Raw genomic sequence first — 17,628 nt, 5'->3', positions numbered from 1 at the left:
CTCACGCACAAGCCGACAGCGACTAGCTAACCGAGGCGTGCACGGCCAGCCGTGACTTGGGGTAAAGAGGGAATGAGGGGGACTTTCAGAATATATAAGACCAGCCGTGATACAATTTAACAGCCCGCACTACCTTTGGCCACCACCGGAGGGAGACTCCAATCCAGCTGGCTGACCACACACAGGCAGATATGAATCTTATATACAATCTGGTGCACGCTAAGGGTTGGGGAGCAATCTAGCAATCGCACACCCTTCTAGGATTCCTCTAGCTATCCAATCAGCTAGAACCCCGGGGAAAATTACTCTTCCACTGTCCACACACCCCCACACCAGACACACCCCTCCCCCACACACCCCCACACCAGACACACAACAAACAGTAGATTACCACAACCCAACAGTTTATCCGCAGACTGGTCTGCTGAGACACCACACACAGAGATCTCCATCTGGCAGATCTGCCGCTTACAATCTGCATACAATCTGCCATCATGCAGTGCAATTGCATACAGATTGGCAAGGAGCTTGACTGAGCACATAGACACTACAATACAATCTAATCTCTCCGGAGATATGAGCCCAAGCTTAAGTACTCAGAAGTCACTAATTCATTTTAGGGTTTAATATCCCGAAAGTGGGCGGAGCATAAAATATGTACAAAGTATAAAAAGTTACAGAAAATACAAGAAGACACACAATTGGCTATTCACTATAAAATAAACGGGAATAAAAACAGAAATAAAACTTTTCCCCAGAGTTATCCTGCGACTGGAGCAAGTCAGAGAAAGTCTGCGATTCACCAATCATATGGGACCGGCTCCGTACGAATCACCCCACCCATATCTCAGGGTCCTCAATTTATTGAAATATGGATGTAGGCTGGACATTATCCCTTGGCCAATCAACCCTGGGGGGTGTTCCTGAACCAGCCCACAGGACATTCTGGGTACTGAAGTCGATTGGACCAGGAACGGTTTGAATCACTAAGTCAGGGATTGAATTTCCAACACCAGCGCATCAATCCGATCGCGACAGTACCAATCACTGTTCAGCTGTCGCAATCAGGCGCCATATAACCATTTTCTGTGTTTCTCTGGGATTCTACAGAGGCTACAAATACAGTTTTACATGCAGATGTAGCCTACAGTGTGTCCAATCAGAAGGAAGTATTTTCATCTCTCTGCAACTAATATTTTAGCTTTTATGAAAGATGAAATATATTGCTCTGATCTGCTGATATAAGTAGGAGCTCCCAGACACATCGGAGCCCTCTCCTGGTGCTTCTCGAAGCCAAAATGGCTGGAGCTCTTCTTTTAGACTTCAAGAAGGTGACTACATATGTGACAAGGTTTTATTGGCATCTAGGTGTCACCTCCAGTCTAGAAGCTGCTCTGTCCTTTCAGATGCTAATTGGTGAACAAATATCTCTGACTGAATTCTGAACACTTATCTTTAATACCATGGAACTAAGCTAGATATACAATGACATATTTCTACTGATCACATTTCAGCAACTCGAATCTTACATTTATGTTACAGCACTGCGCTACTTTAACTGGCAATTGTGCGGTCATGCAACACTGTACACAAATTAAATTGACATAAGAGCTTTCTTTTGGTGGTATTTGATCACCAATGGGGGGGTTTTGTTTTTTTTTTAATTTTGAAAACAAATGATATCTTCTACTTTGTTATAAAACATATCCCATAAAATCAGATTTCTTCATACATGTAGTACAACGTGTATTCTGCTCCGTGTCTTTGGTAGAAGCATAGCTGAATCCGTGGATATTGATTGGTCTGTGTGAAGTTATGGCGTCTACAAACTATGGGATATAGAATGGAATTTATGCAGCTTTTACGTCGCTGTTACTTTCTGACTGCCGATCACATTTCTTGAGGCACTAAAATGCCCGGACCTTACAAACATCCCCAAATGTCCCCTTTATGGGAAGGATACATCCCAAGGTATGTGCTGAGAGGCATGTTGTGTCCATGGAACATTTACAGTTTTTGCCATAAGTTATTGGAAAATGAAAAACAAAATCTATTTTTTACACCAAGTTGTAATTTAATGAGCTATTTCTGGCACACGCCATGGGGAGATGTGGAATTACACCCCAAAACACATTCTGCTACTTCTCCCCAGTATGAGGACACCACAAGTGAGAGACTTTCTGGCAGCCTTGCCACATACAGGTCCCAAAATCAAATGACCACCTTAAGGTGGCTTAGGCAACCATCCTAGGGTGCCAGGATAGGGGGGTGGTAAAATTTGAATCTCCAGCCACTTGCTGAGGATTTAGATTTTTAAAAATTCTGCAGATGTTTTTATCCCCCACACTCCCCACCGCTATACAGCCGGGAGTGTGTGGACTTTAGTAAATCCAAATGTCGGCTGTCATGTGGAAGTGATACAAGTGGCTGTGAAGCCGCCTGTTACTTCTGTGAGCATTGCTGCAATAGGCCATGATCCTGTTTTTGGACAGCAGAGCATGGTCCTGTCATGGTGGGTGTCACTGGGAAGGGCAGCCCCTGGAGGGGCTTTTAAAGCATTCCAAGTGCACACAGTGTTAAGGCTTGACATGTTGGGAATCTGATTTCCTCGGCACAACCTCATCTTTTATATTTCACCAGAAAATAGGTCATGAATTGCATTTATGTGCTCAGAAATAAACGTTACTATATTGTTCCTGAAATGTTGCCTTTCATAAACTGTTGTGCTAATATCATGTAACATAGAAAATGACAACTCCCAACATTGTATTATATAGGGTGTCTGCTATCAAAGAATACATCAGATTTGGGGTTTAGTGATCTTCAGGACTAAAATGATTTGGTGTAAAAGGTGGAAATAAAAAAATTTAAAAATGTCCCCAGGACTCCATGGACCCCTTCATTCCACGCCGTCTCCAGGAACCGGGAAACCACAGAGAAGCCAAGTGTCCCCCGACTTCCTCTCCAGGCTGGGATGTCACTCTGGTTGGCGCCACCTACAGGGGAAGAAGCAGACTGCACCGGCCTACATCTGCTCTATGCTTTGTCTGATCAGGATGGCGGCCATTTCTCCCTGAACACAGAGCGCCCTAAACACGAGGTAAACGTGGTGCAGCATTGAGCCCCGTCCAGCTGTAGTGTAGACTTTGACAGGCTGCAGGTAGCGGGGCTGGACGCTGTACCTGTGCCTACCAGGTGTATTATAATGCCAGCATTGCACCCACAGGGGCCGGACCCCCCATGTACAAGGGGCCTAAGAGATACCATCAGCTTGTGTCCCATTCCACCAGACTCCTAAAACTGGAAGAGGACATTTTTGGGGGGTGTTGTAGAAGAACCCAGACCACGGTATTGTGCGGTGCAAATATCATCCAACTTTATTCATCATATAAATGTGACACTTTAACAACAGAAGAAAAGAGATAGATTGTTTACATTTCAAGGATCTATTTATACCATTTATATAATCTATGCGAAGAAACTGATTAACATGTGACACGCCCCTCAATACCAGCCCCGCCCACTTATGTAACCATTATTATTATTATACAGTATTTATAAAGCACCAATAGTTCGCTCAGCTCTGTACATTACAGAGGGGGACAGAACATGTGACAGAACAATAACAATACAATGCAAAACATGAGGGGATCGAGGGCCCTGTTCTTTCGAGCTTACAATCTAGGAGGGAGGGGATGGTGGCACAGGAGGAGATAGCTGTGGGGGATGGAGTGATAGGAAGATTGGAGGAGGTCAGCAAGTTAGCAGGGGGTGGGGTAGGCTTCCCTGAAGAGGTGGGTTTTCAGGGTGCGCCTAAAGGAGAGGAGAGTAGGTGATAATCTGATTGGTTGGGGCAGGGAGTTCCAGAGGATGGGTGACACCCTGGAGAAGTCCTGGAGGCGGGCGTGGGAGGAGGAGACCAAGTAACTAGAGAGAAGGAGGTCTTTTGAGGAGCGGAGTGTGCGTTCTGGGTGGTACTTGGATATTAGGTCAGTGATGTTGTTCGGGGCAGTATGGTGGACAGCTTTGTACGTCAGTGTTAGGATTTTGAATTTGATCCGTTGTGCAATCGGAAGCCAGTGGAGGGATTGGCAGAGGGGGGTGGAGGCCAGTGGAGGGATTGGCAGAGGGGGGTGGCGGAGATGGAGTGGTTGGAAAGGTGAATGAGTCTGGCAGCCGTATTCAGGATGGACTGAAGAGGGGATAGCCTGTGGTGAGGCAGGCCAGTGAGGAGGGAGTTGCAGTAGTCGAGTCGTGATATGATGAGGGAGTGGATGAGCTGTTTAGTGGTTTCTGGGGTTAGGAACGTGCGGATTTTGGTGATGTTGCGGAGGTGGAGTCTGCACGAGTTTGTTAAAGATTGGACTTGGGGCTGGAAGGATAGGTTGGAGTCTAGAATGACACCAAGTACTCTGGCCTGTGGGGCGGGTTTGATGGTGGCGTTGTTGGATGTGATGGAGAAGTCAATGGGGGGTGGTGTCCGGGCTGGGGGGAAGACAAGAAACTCGGTTTTGGAGAGGTTCAGTTTAAGGAAGTGGAGCGACATCCAGTCAGATATGTCGCTCAGTAGGTGTGTGATTCGGGCGGAGACTGAGGGGGTGAGGTGGGGGGTTGAGAGATAGATTTGTGTGTCGGCAGCATATAGGTGGTAGTTGAAGCCGTGAGAGTGTATGAGTTGGCCAAGGGAGGCAGTGTAGATGGAGAAGATAAGGGGCCCGAGGATGGAGCCTTGAGGGACCCCAACAGAGAGGGGGAGTGAGGGGGAGGTGGTAGCATTATAGGTAACGCTGAAAGAGCGTTGTGACAGGTAGGATGAGAGCCAGGAGAGGGCAGAATCTCTGAGGCCGAGGGAGTGTAGTTTTTTGAGGAGGAGGGGGTGGTCGACTGTGTCGAAGGCTGCAGAGAGGTCAAGAAGTAGGAGCACTGAATAGTGGCCATTAGCTTTGGAGGTTAGCAGGTCATTGGAGAGTTTGACTAAGGCAGTTTCGGTGGAGTGTAGGGGACGGAAGCCATAGGAGAGGGGTGATGAGGGGGTAGCTGAGTGAGGAGGAATGGCGTTGGAGGGAGTTTGAGCAGCGACGAAGTCCCTGCGGCTTATGTCGAGGGGGAGGGGGGATGAGGGGGTAGCTGTGTGAGAGGGGATGGGTTGAGAGGGCGTGTGAGTTGCGGTGATGTCCCTGCGAATTGTGTCAATCTTCTTTTTGAAGTAATTGGCATTCTCAAGGGCAGTGAGTGAGGTGCTGGGTGGAGGTGGGGGTGGCGAGAGTAGAGAGTGTAAGGTGGAGAAGAGTCAGCGAGGATTGGAGGAGAGAGTCTTGATGAGGGTCAGGAAGTAGGCTTGTTTGGCTGCATGGAGGGAGGAGGTGTAGGCGTGGAAGGCAGATTTGTAGTGGGTGAAGGCTTGTTGGGATTTGGTTTTGCGCCATAGTCGCTCCAGGGCACGACTGTGTCGTTTGAGGGTTTTGGTGTGATCAGTCTGCCAGGGCTGGAGCGGTCGGGGTCTGATGTTGCGTGTGGTTAAAGGCGCTAGTGAGTCAAGGGCTGTTGAGAGCGCATTGTTGTAGGCGGTCATAGCCAAGTCGGGGCAGGACAGGGGGAGGATGCTGTCATGGAGTTGATCAGCTGCAGAGTGGAGGGGGCAGGGTTAAGGTTGCGGAGGTTACGGCTGGTAGTAGTGTGACATTTGGAGGGGTAGGCGTTGGAGGACGAGGAGAAAGAGAAGGTAATCAGGTTGTGGTCAGAGAGAGGGAAGGGGGTGTTAGTGAGGTTGTGGGGAGTGCAGCGGTTGGAGAAGACAAGATCAAGGATATCACACTACACATTGTACATATCTCTGCACACACCAGAGGGAGAGGAATAACTCTAGGGCCATCATTCATGGTTCACTATATAAACTGATGACCTGTAAAAGGCTTTTAAAGCGTCCCCATATGGACAATTTTTGGTACTGAAGTTTGTCAACATTTCACAAGCACATGCCATTTTTAAAGCCTGACATGTTTGGTATCTATATACTTGATGCCAACCTCATCTTTCATTTTTCATCAAATTGGGTCATATATTGTGTTTTTCTGCACTGGAATTATTGTTAGTGTTTTTTTACTGAAAATATGCATTTCATAGACAGCTGTGCTAATATTGTGTGACAAAAACCACCACCATTTTATTCTCCAGGGTCTCTGCTTTCAGAAAATAGGAAATAGGCTTTAAATAATCTTCTGTTCTAACAATGTGAATGTAATCATGTGCATAAACAAGCAAAATCAACTGGCAGCGAAAGACATAACAGCAACAATGTATACAATTATTATCAAATCTATAGTAGCAACTAATGGCCTAAGAAGCAAAGCCGCCATATTACTCAACAAAGTTCCAACTGAACCCATCCAAGAAAATGGATCCCACTTCCCCCACCCAGGTGACTGTTGGAACTCCTTTACCTTGTGTAGATATCTCCTTCTGAGATCCTCATGATCTAATATAAATGTACAACACTCTCTGACACCAGTTTGTAGACTCCGCCTTGATCTTCCGAGAGATAGTCAGCCGCCATGCAGTTCTGTGACACCACCTTTGGTGATGGAGCCACTTCTGCTGTCAGCTCTGCTATACCATCAATGGTGTCATTGGTTATCTGATCCATGACTCCATTACACCGGTTCATCTTACTTATCTTAGATTACTTAGATTCCCCATCCCGTCTATGAAGGGCTCACTGCATAAAACATCTCCACTCCAGAGAAAATGTTTCTTCTCACTGGAAGGCCAGAGGAGGATTGGGAGAAATTGAGGCTCCCCTTACAGATATGGGGGAGGGGCAACATAATCTAAAGTACAGCTATGGGTGGAATTGAAGGGAAGACATTTTTGGGCGTTCCTTCCACACAAGAAGCAATGTATATGGAAGGACTAGGAATCCATTGGACCAATGGGGATTAAACATTCTGCAATACATTGAGACACCATGAAATGTTACTGGCCTGTGATTGGCTCTCCTATTGTTAGTGAAGTGAGACTCTCCTTGTCGGTGTCATTAATGGAAAGAAACCATGTGAAATGTTTCCCCCCAAATCCAAAAAGGTGACCCCCTCAGGTAGGTACCCATCCTACTATTCCTAAAAACTAAAAAACTAGTAGTTGGAAGTCAATATAAAGCACTTTATACTGCTTTTAAATTATATATATATATATGTACGTATTTTTTCTTTTTTCTATTTTTTGTATATGCATTTTGTAATAAATTTTGGATTAAACCTTATTGTTGAAAGTAAATGTGACCGACTTCCCTGTTGCCAATTACATGCACAGTCTATATAGCCGACGTATACAGGGTTGTTAAACAGTGGATATAACAGTTACATGTTTTCACACAAACAACATCACAATTAGCAACAATGTCTCAATTTGATCAATACAGCTGTCCGTAATGATAGCTATAAAGGTTTGGCCCCAAAAAGATGGCCGCGACCATACATACTTCAAGAAAATGGCGCCAAACTATTATAAAAGAAGTCCAGGCAAGTTGATTGTCCTATCACATCCCCCGGAAGAAGCCACGTGACCCTGTGGCGCAACGCGTTGGGCAGGGGCTTTGACATCACCATGGCAACCCAACTTCAGTAACGGCGGGTATAGACAGTGTGTGTAGACACACGGAGGAAGCCTGTCACATCCGCATTTAGCGGTTTTATCTATTACAAAGCGCATTGAAATTATTGACATGTGAGTGCATATAGAGGGCATTAAATAAATCTTTTTATTAAAACGATAAGGCACCAAATATCTCTTCTTTCTTCCACTATACTAACGAGGAGAAAAATAGGGAGATGGAGCCACATCCAGCATCAGAAGGAAGCAGAGATCATCATGTCCATACAAGCACATTAGAAGTGACCAATCCAGGAAAACCCAGGGGAGGTCCAAAGGATCTCATCAATACAAACCCCTAAAAGCTGTGTCAGCCCAGCAATAGGCTAACAAGAAGGTGAGCCCATAAAAGGGTCAATATTCAAGCAAGGATTTATTTCTACAGTTCCTTATATACAGCAATTACTATTGTGGACACGAATAGAATACTCCGGTATTATTCATAGACTTTGGACACCATTTCATTTTTAGATTCTTTTTCATCTTTTCATTTTCAAAATTTTGTGATTATATTTCATTTATATTTTTTATTTTTATTTATTTTTTTATTATTATTTTTTATATTTTTTTCTATTATGCATAATTATTATTCATTTCTTGTTTAAAAGAAAAAAAAATTCACACATAAATATCCAGAAAATCTTTTTGCTGTACTTTATAAGGATTTCTTTTATTTTTTCATATGTGAATTATTCATTTTTTTTTTTTTTATTTAAATATTTGTTTTCAAATATAGCAATATAAATATTTCCAACACAAGAAGTAATAAAATACTACATAACAAATTTCTTCTAAAAACACTTATTGCATATCATTTTCTCCCCTTAACCCCCTTCCCTCAACCCCCCCTCCCTCCCACCCCTCTTCAGTAAACCCCTGACATCTGTCCGATTCCCATCTTTATTCTTATTCACGGAGTAACTTCTTTCTTCTTTGCTCTAAATTCCTCCCATTTCTTCTGTTTTGTATAATAAACCTCCATCTTATCTTCCTGTATATAGTATAGTTTCTCCATTCTAACAACCTGATCCACTCTGTTTATCCAGTCATCTACCTTCGGTGCCTCCACTTTACGCCAAAACCTAGGTATCAATCCTTTAGCTGCATTTAAGTAGCACTCTATACCCATATTTTTAAATGTATTCATTGATATTTCTGTGATATGAAAAAGACATATCTGAGGGTCCAAACCAATCTCAATTTCAGTGATATTCCTAATTTGATTTATAACCTTTCTCCAGTAGACTTGTATTTTTGGGCATCCCCACCACACGTGATATGTTGTGCCCCCCTCACCACATTCTCGCCAACACCCAGGTTGTTTCTCACCACTCATTTTGTGCTCTACCATCGGAGTGATATACCACCTACTTAGACATTTATAGTTCAATTCCACCTCCCTCATGCTAACATTTCCATGTACCATTCTATTTATTTTTCTTTGTGTATGTTCCTCCCACTCCACCCCCAAATCCCTTTCCCATTTTTCTATATATCTTAATTTTACCTTACTATCTAAATCAGTGAGAATTTTGTATGTTTTAGCAGTGCTGTGTTTCCCATCACCTCAAACTTCAAAAAATTTCTCAAATAAATTCCAATCTTTTCTAATTCTAAGGGGCTTCGTCAATTTCCCCACAAATTGTTTTAAATGATTATATCTCCATATATCTATTTTAGTGAAAATCCCTCCCTCTTCCGTTTTCAAATCCTCTAGTGTTCTTAAGTTTACCCCCTCCATTACGTCTCTCAACTGAGCATCCTCTTTCTTAATCCATTTACCCGTAATTTCCTCTTTACCTGGGGGGAAAAACTCTGAATTTCTTAATGGCATTAACAGTGAGTTAAAATCCCAATTCCTCTGTTTGTGCAATCTATCCCATTCTTTCAAAACGATCCTGGTGTATGAACTTGTGCTCTCAGCTAGTTCTCTAAACTGTGTTGATACCCAAACAATCCCACTCAAATCTTTCCCACTAAGTGTATTTTCTATTGTGACCCAATTTTTACTCTTTGTATTATGTTTCCAGTCAAAAATTCTTGATAGGATCACTGCTCTATAATATCTTTTGAGATCCAGCATTCCCACCCCACCCTTTTCTTTATTTCTACTTAGCACTTCATGTGATACTCTAGGTTTTTTATTTTTCCATATATATCTTGTTACCATTTGCTTAATTGTTCTAAAGTATGTCCCTGGGAGTTTAATGGGAATCATTTGGAGTTTATACAGAACCTTAGGGAGAATTACCATTTTTATTAAGTTAATATGACCTAACCACAAAGGATTTCCTCCTCCGATTCTCTTCAATTCCTCCCTAATCTCATTTAACAATGGTATATAATTTGCTTTATAAAGATTTTTCTGTGAAGAAGTAAGTTTCACTCCCAAATATTTTATTTCTCTATCTTTCCATATAAAGAGGAACTCTCTCTGTATCATTTCCTTTCCACTCTTTGGAAGATTTATATTTAATATCTCTGTTTTACTCGGGTTAATTTTTAGGTTTGACAATTCTCCATATTCCTTCAATGTTTTCATTAGGTTGGGAAGCGTTATCCTGGGGTTTCCAATATAGAACAATAAGTCATCCGCAAATGCGGCAACCTTATGCTCTATCTTTCCTACGTTAATTCCCTTTATATCTATATTTTTCCTGATTGTTAATAGCAAGGGTTCCAAAGATAAAACAAACAACAATGGGGATAGTGGGCAACCCTGTCTAGTTCCGTTTGACATTAAAAAAGACTCTGATCTCTCTCCATTTACCATTATCATCGCAGAAGGTCCTTCATACAGTCTTCCAATCCATCTCCTCATCCTGTTACCCAGTCCCAAAGCCTCTAGCGTATCCATCATGAAGCTCCAATTAAACCTGTCGAATGCCTTCTCCGTGTCTATTGAAAGCAACAGTACTAAATTTTTTCCCGTTCCTCTTTTCTGAATAAGCATCAGGGATCTCAACCCATTATCTTGGCCCTCCCTTCCTCTGACAAAGCCCACCTGGTCCCCATGTATCCATCAGATCCCTCAACCTATTCGCTAAAACCTTTGCATACAACTTCGTATCTATGTTCAGCAATGATATCGGTCTATAACTTGAGCACTGGGAGATATCTTTACCTTCCTTATGTATCAAAACCACCTGGGCCTGTAGGGATTCCTGTCTCATCTCCATCTCTCCTCCCAACGCATCCATATATCTCTTTAATTTAGGTAACAGTAAGTCACTATATTTTTTATAGTACCTCACAGTATACCCATCTGGGCCCGGGCTTTTCCCCGACATAAAGCTTTTTAATGCTGTTTTTAGTTCTTCCTGTGAGATTTCAGATTCTAAGGAGTTTAATAATTCTTCGCTTAATTTTGGTAATCCTGCATTTCTTAGATATTCTCTTCTTTTCTCCTCATTTACCTTTTTGATCTTATTTGTAGGGTCATTGGGGGCAATATTATATAATTAACTATAGTAATCCTTAAAAACCTTTGCAATTTCTCTAGTTGAGTGGACTAATTCTCCCTTGGAGTTTTTTATTTTATCTATATAGTTTCTATTTTTTTTTTCCCTCAAAGTTCTCATTAAATATTTTCCCGGTCTATCTCCCCATCTATATCTTTCTCCCGTGATTTTATAAAAAATTCTCGTTTTTTCTTCCTCCAATACTTTCTCTAATTCTTCCCTCTTTTTTATCATTTTTTCTTCTATCTCTCTCATTATATTATTTTTATGTAGGAGTTCCAACTCAGCTATTTCTTTCAAAAGCTCACTAATCCTCTCTCTCCTTTCCCTTTTTTTCTTTGCTCCAATCGCAATTAGGATTCCTCTTATGTATACTTTATGCGCCTCCTACACTGTAGCCCTTGATACATCTCCCGTTTCATTTTCCTCAAAAAATCTCCCTATCTCCTCCCTAATTTTCCATTCAGTATCTTGATCCATGAGAAGTGCCTCGTTCAGCCTCCATGTCAGGCCTCCCGACAACCTCCCTCCCCATCTTAATTTTAATGCAACGGGGGCATGATCTGAAAGGGTCATTACTTCTATCTTAACACTAGACAAATCTTCGATGAGATGATATAGGAATCTCACGGTCATCCAGGGAGACACGTCCCGTTGCTCCTGCTCGATCTCTCCCTTATTAGAAATGGCCGCCAGGTAACTTCCGGTTTCATAAGGACACCCCTTATGACTAAGTCGATGACGAAACGCGTCAAGGTGGAGTGACGTCGAGACGTTTTTTCCCGGAAACCGGAAGTTACCTGGCGGCCATTTCTAATAAGGGAGAGATCGAGCAGGAGCAACGGGACGTGTCTCCCAGGATGATCGTGAGATTCCTATATCTTCTGTACTCCCTCTAATGCGGTTATAAAGCTTTGGCAATGTGAGCAGTTTTTAATAAAGTGTATGTTACATAATTTTTGGCGGTATCACACTATGTCCTGTGTTTTTTTGGTGACACTGGGAGCAAAGTGTCTAAGGAATCCAGAGAGTGGGGTGGCTGCGTGATACAGCAGAGGTTCCTGAGTGCATCGGTCTGTGAGTTTCCTGGATGACTACAAAGCCCATTATATTGGGAAGTTGGTAAGGGTATCCTCACTGCATTTAGAAGTGGATACACCCTTTTATATTGGAGTTTTCTGTGATGTGGCACTGAAATAGTGTTATGCACATTGAAGTGGTTTTTCACTAATCACGTGTGGTTCACGTTTTTTTCTCACTAATTTTTCACTTATTTTCACTGGAGGAAGCATAGATAAAGTCTATTTGATAAAGGTTAATGCACTATATAAGTTTTCTCTTTTTTGAGGTGGACTAATTTTGAACACCGTTGGAGTTATTGATGGGACATTTTGCGTATTTACATAAAAATCATAGTGGACTTTATATTGGTAGTGGATTTATTTTATAATAATTGGGTGTTTATATGATGGTCTATCAATATATAATCTAATCTGGAGTAGGCTTTATGAGCGTTAGAATAAAAGGTATAATCTCTGTTTCTGTTATTCGCTATTCTCCAGCTATCCACCAGTTGGCTCTCTCTCATCACCTTCTTCAATAATCTTATCGACTTGTTTCCCTCTCTCGGCACTGTAGAAGTTGTGTCTATTTGCGGGTCCATACATAGGTTGAAGTCTCCTGCCAATATTAAGTATCCCTTAGAAAAATCCATCAATTTCTTCAAAACCCCTTTCAAAAACATCTCTGATTTCCTATTAGGGCAATATATATTTGCTAGCGTACACTCAATATCTTGCAGTTTGCCTTTCAAAAACAGAAACCTCCCCTCCGGATCGGTATTCCTATCTTCTAGTTCAAACCTAACATTTTTTGAAAATCCTATAGCCACCCCCTTTGCTCTCTTAATTGGGGAGTCCGCATAATACCAAACCGGATGGTATCTAGATTTCAACTTAAGGTTTTTTTTTAACTTGAGGTGCATTTCCTGCAAGAATACCACTGAGGCCGCTCTATGCTGTAGTTCTCTGAATAACCTAAATCTTTTGCCTGGGCAGTTCAACCCATTTACATTATGAGTTATGAACTGTATTTCCTCCATATTTTGTTTATTTGTCATCTTTCTATTTTACCATCTCCTTTCTTCTTCCTTTTCCCTCTATCTCTTCTTTTATGCCAGATGTCAGTTTTAAAAAACTCCTCTCCCCCCTCCCCTTCCAATTCCCTCCCTTCCACTTTAGGCTTGTAGTTTGCCTTCCCCCCTCCCCTCCCTCCCTTCCACCCATTTTAGGCTTGTAGTTTGCCTATAAATCTGTTTAGGATCTAAACCCTTCATAGATTTTATACCTTGGGGTTGAGCTCCTCCCATGAACGGCCTCTCCCACCTCCCACAGCCCCAGATGCCTCTTGTCTATTTCATAAACTCAAGATGGTTCCACTAAGAGGTACTTCATTCGAACAAACAAGAAGTAGGGAGAGAGAAAAAAAAAAAGGAAAAACCCTCCTCTATCTCCCTCTCCTAATTAACTTCCAGTCTTCCTTAACTCTGGCCCCACTGTCTCCTACCTCCTCCTCCCAACCAGAAATTTCTATAATTTGCAAATCAAGTCTATCACAAAAGTCTCTTAAATCCTCAGGAAATCTCAAGTAGGCTGTAACTCCATTCTTCCATCCGATTAGACACTCAGGAATACCCCATCTATAGTGTACATTTTGTTTTTTCATTTGCTCTAACAGGGGTTTCAGAGATCTTCTCCACGGTGTCTCTGTCGTTAAATCTGCAAATATCTGTATATTTATTTCTCCATATTTAATAGTTGATCTTCCCTTAATCTTTCTCCATATCTCTTCTTTATCACCTATCTTTTGGAATTGGACAATTATGTCTCTGGGTTTCTTTTCTCCATTTCCATGTTGAATCCTTCCAATTCTAAAAACTTCTTCCAGCTTCACCTGTTCTGTTTCTGGTCTATCTCTTATGGAGTTTAGGATTTTACAGATAAAGTCTCTCACTTCCTCTCCTTTTACGGACTCCGGGATACCTTTTACCCTGAAGTTCTTCCTTCTCTCCCTGTTTTCCTGTACTTCCATCCTATACAGCAATCTTTTTTGCTCTTTCTTAATGTCTTTTGTCCTTTTTTCTAAACCAGAGATAGATTGGGCGTGGTTTTTAATTCTTTCCTCTGTCTCCTCCATCCGCAATAGCAACTGCCCTAAATCGCTCTGTATGATTGTCAGTTCTTGTTTTATTGTTTTTTCTAGACTTTTGAACATATCTGCCATCTCTTTCTTATTTGGTACTTGTAGTTCCCTTTCCAGATCTTTCCTCTCCACATTCTCTGATATTTGTTGGCTATTATGCTTTATTCCCAGGGAGAGTCTAGGGCTAGCTTCCACGCTCATTTCCAGCTCACTTTTATCCCCGATATCTTGAGATCTTTCTGGGGTCACATTACCTTGAGACGTATATTTTTTTATCGTGCCTACTTGGGACCCCTTTAGCCCACTACTTTTAACGTTTTTATTCTTCATCTCTTCTGTAAGTTTTCTTGTTCAAACATTTTATTAACAATAAACCATAAAGTTACAAACGTTACAAACAGGGAGACTTTGTTAGTGTACATTGGATAATGAGGTGGCAGTAGGACATAGAAAAAATGAATGAGGATCACATTACAGATGTCTATGTAATTCTAGCTGAAACAGGTTTATAAAAGTCGACTACAGATAACATCATTGTCCTAGCCAATCAGAGTATTGTCTCCCAGGTGCAAAAAAGAAATAGGGTGAAGTTTGGAGGGGGGTCAGACGGGGGTGGAAGATAGGGGAGGGAGAGGGGAACAGCAACGGTGACTCCATGAGCACTTAGCAAGTCTGTAGCAGACCTCAGGTGCTGCCTACGAAGGGCTGTTGACAGCATCCTTGGCTCGCAGTATAAAAATCAAGGAAGAAGGAGTGATTCATCGAAGTTAGGCGGGAGGAAGTGCTCTACCCAGGGGCTCCATATGCGTAAAAATTTAGGAATCTTGTCTAGAATTGTGGCTTCCGCCTTTGCATGTATCATGGCTTGTGTTATTCTGGTTTTGACGGCCGCAACACTTAGGGTGGGGGATTTCCAGGATTTCGCTATAACTTGTTTAGCCGCCGTCATAACTTGCATGAGGAGCTTGAATTGTGAATTTGAAACTCCAGGAGGGCACCGATTGAGTAGGGCTGTTGTTGGGTCAGGACGTAGAGTGATAGTGCTAAGTGTAGATATCATGGTGAAAATTTCATCCCAAAAGACTTGGGCCACTGGGCAGTTCCACCACATATGGTAGTGTGTTCCTAGGTCTGCGCAGCCTCTGAAACAGTTGGGAGAGTAATTAGGGGTAAATTTTGCGATTCTCGCTGGGACCAAGTACCAGCGGGTTAAAACTTTATAATTTGTTTCCAGTGCTACAATGTTCTGTGATGAAGATTTTGTGTTGGCCCAAACATGATCCCAATCAGATAGGTCAAGTTTCTTGCCCAGATCCACTTCCCACTTATGGGTATACAGAGGGGGGGACGTGGTAATCGAAGTAGTGAAGAGTGAATATAAGCAGGAGATAAGCCCACGTCTGTGAGGGTCTTTGTAGCACGCTCGTTCGAAGAGAGACATGGCATCTGGCCGATTAGTTGTGGTAGCGTAGGGGGCGTAAAAGTGTTGTAGCTGCAAGTATCTGAATATCTCGGAGGCTGGGAGGCCATGCGTTTCCCGCAGCGAGGCAAAAGATTTAAACTTATTCCTCTGTAGGAAATGATGCGTGCGGAGCAAATTAGCAGAGGACCAGGCTTTGAATAAAAGGGGTGTCTGCCAGGCTGGGGGAAAAGCTGGGTTTTGCAGGAACGAAAGCAGGGGATTATGTAGTGATTGAAGGGGATATCGGGTTTTCAGCCTGTCCCACATGGATAAAAAATGAGAAGTGATGGGGTTGGTTATAGAGCGGCGGTCTATTGGCCTCAACCAGAGTAAGTTTGCTGTAGATAAGGGGTCACATTCTATCGACTCTAGTGCCACCCATTGTGGGATTTCAAAGGTTGCATGATATTTAGGTAATTGGGCTAAATGCTCTGCTTGATAGTATTTGCTGATGTCAGGTAAGCCTAGACCACCTTTGAGCTTAGGGCGATAGAGGGTGGAGCGAGGTATACGAGGATGAGTTTTGCCCCATACATAGGAAAAAATGCGACACTGCAGTGTGCGGATGTAGTGGGGGGGACTGGGACTGGGAGGACTCTAAATAGATATAGGATTTTTGGGAGGATTGACATTTTGATAACTGCTATTCTGCCTAGCCATGCGAGGGGTAGGGAAGACCATTTGGTCAAAAGGGCCGAAAGGTGGTTTAGCATCGGAAGATAATTAGCTGCATAAAGGTCTGATAACTTAGGGGTCAGTTTGATTCCCAAAAAAGGGATATGACACTGTGACCAAGGAAATGGCAAAATCTGCTTTAGATGTGTCAACTCTACCGGGGGGAGAGAGATGTTGAGTGCTGTTGATTTATGGGGGTTTATTACTAGTCCAGACAGCGAACCAAACGATTCGAGAAGCCGGAGTAGGGATGGGGAGGAGGTCAATGGAGATGTAAGAAAGAGCAAGACGTCATCCGCGAAGAGACATAGTTTATGGTGCATGCCTCCTATCTCCAGTCCTCTGATATCTGGATTAGCTCTAATTAAGAGGGCAAGAGGCTCTATAGCCAGAGCAAAGAGCAAAGGGGACAGAGGGCAGCCCTGTCTCGTGCCCCTGGAGATTGGGAACTGAGCTGACCTATGCCCCAGATATCTAATTCTGGCCGAAGGCTCTCGATACAGCGAGAAGACCCAGGTTAAAAAATGTGGGCCGAAACCCCAACGGTGCAATATATATCTGAGATAAGGCCATGAGACTGTATCGAACGCTTTCCGGATATCCAGGGACAGGAAGCAGGCTGGGATATTACGAGACCTGGCTAAATTAGCCAAAAGAGATGCACACCTAATATTATCCCCCGCTTGCCTAGTTGGGATAAAGCCCACTTGGTCGTTATGTATTAGAGAGCCAATACACAGGTTAAGACGGGAAGAGAGGATTTTGGCTAACAGTTTGATGTCAATGTTGAGAAGAGAAATTGGCCTATAATTGGACCACTGCGTGTCATCAGAATTCGGCTTTGGGATCATTGATATGTTCGCTTGTACTGTTTCATGGTTGAAGGTTTGGCCAGACAGTAAGGCATTAAAAGCATTAGTGAGGATAGGTGTAAGGAGATGAGCAAATTTTTTATAATAGGTGGCTGAGAAGCCATCTGGTCCTGGGCGTTTACGTAGTTTCGGATTTTTAATAGCGTCTAAGGTTTCGGCTGGGAAGATGGGTCGCTCAAGTGCCACTAACTGACACTCTGAAAGTTTCGGGAAGGAAATGGAAGTTAAAAGGGCCTCTGCTTGTGCGGGGTCAAAAGGTGTGGAAGAGGAGTAAAGCTGTGACAGGTGTTTATGGAAAGTCTGTAGAATG

General features: G+C 42.8%; 1 protein-coding gene across 1 annotated transcript in view; it reads left to right on the top strand.

Moving 5' to 3' along the window:
* The window catches only part of LOC149470562 (uncharacterized), a 117,005-nt gene that overhangs the window by 62,967 nt on the left and 36,410 nt on the right, over window positions 1-17,628 (top strand). The window contains exon 2 of the mRNA XM_089662258.1: window positions 12,627-12,634. Within this exon, the coding sequence (XP_089518384.1) occupies window positions 12,627-12,634 (8 nt within the window). The remainder of the gene's footprint in view (window positions 1-12,626; window positions 12,635-17,628) is intronic.

Source organism: Staurois parvus, unplaced genomic scaffold (assembly GCF_062004578.1).
Source record: "Staurois parvus isolate SC_StPar_1 unplaced genomic scaffold, SC_StPar_1.0 ptg000038l, whole genome shotgun sequence".
Classification (NCBI taxonomy): Eukaryota; Metazoa; Chordata; class Amphibia; order Anura; family Ranidae; genus Staurois; species Staurois parvus.
Note: the sequence above shows the minus strand (reverse complement) of the source record. Positions and strands in the feature narration are given on the sequence as shown.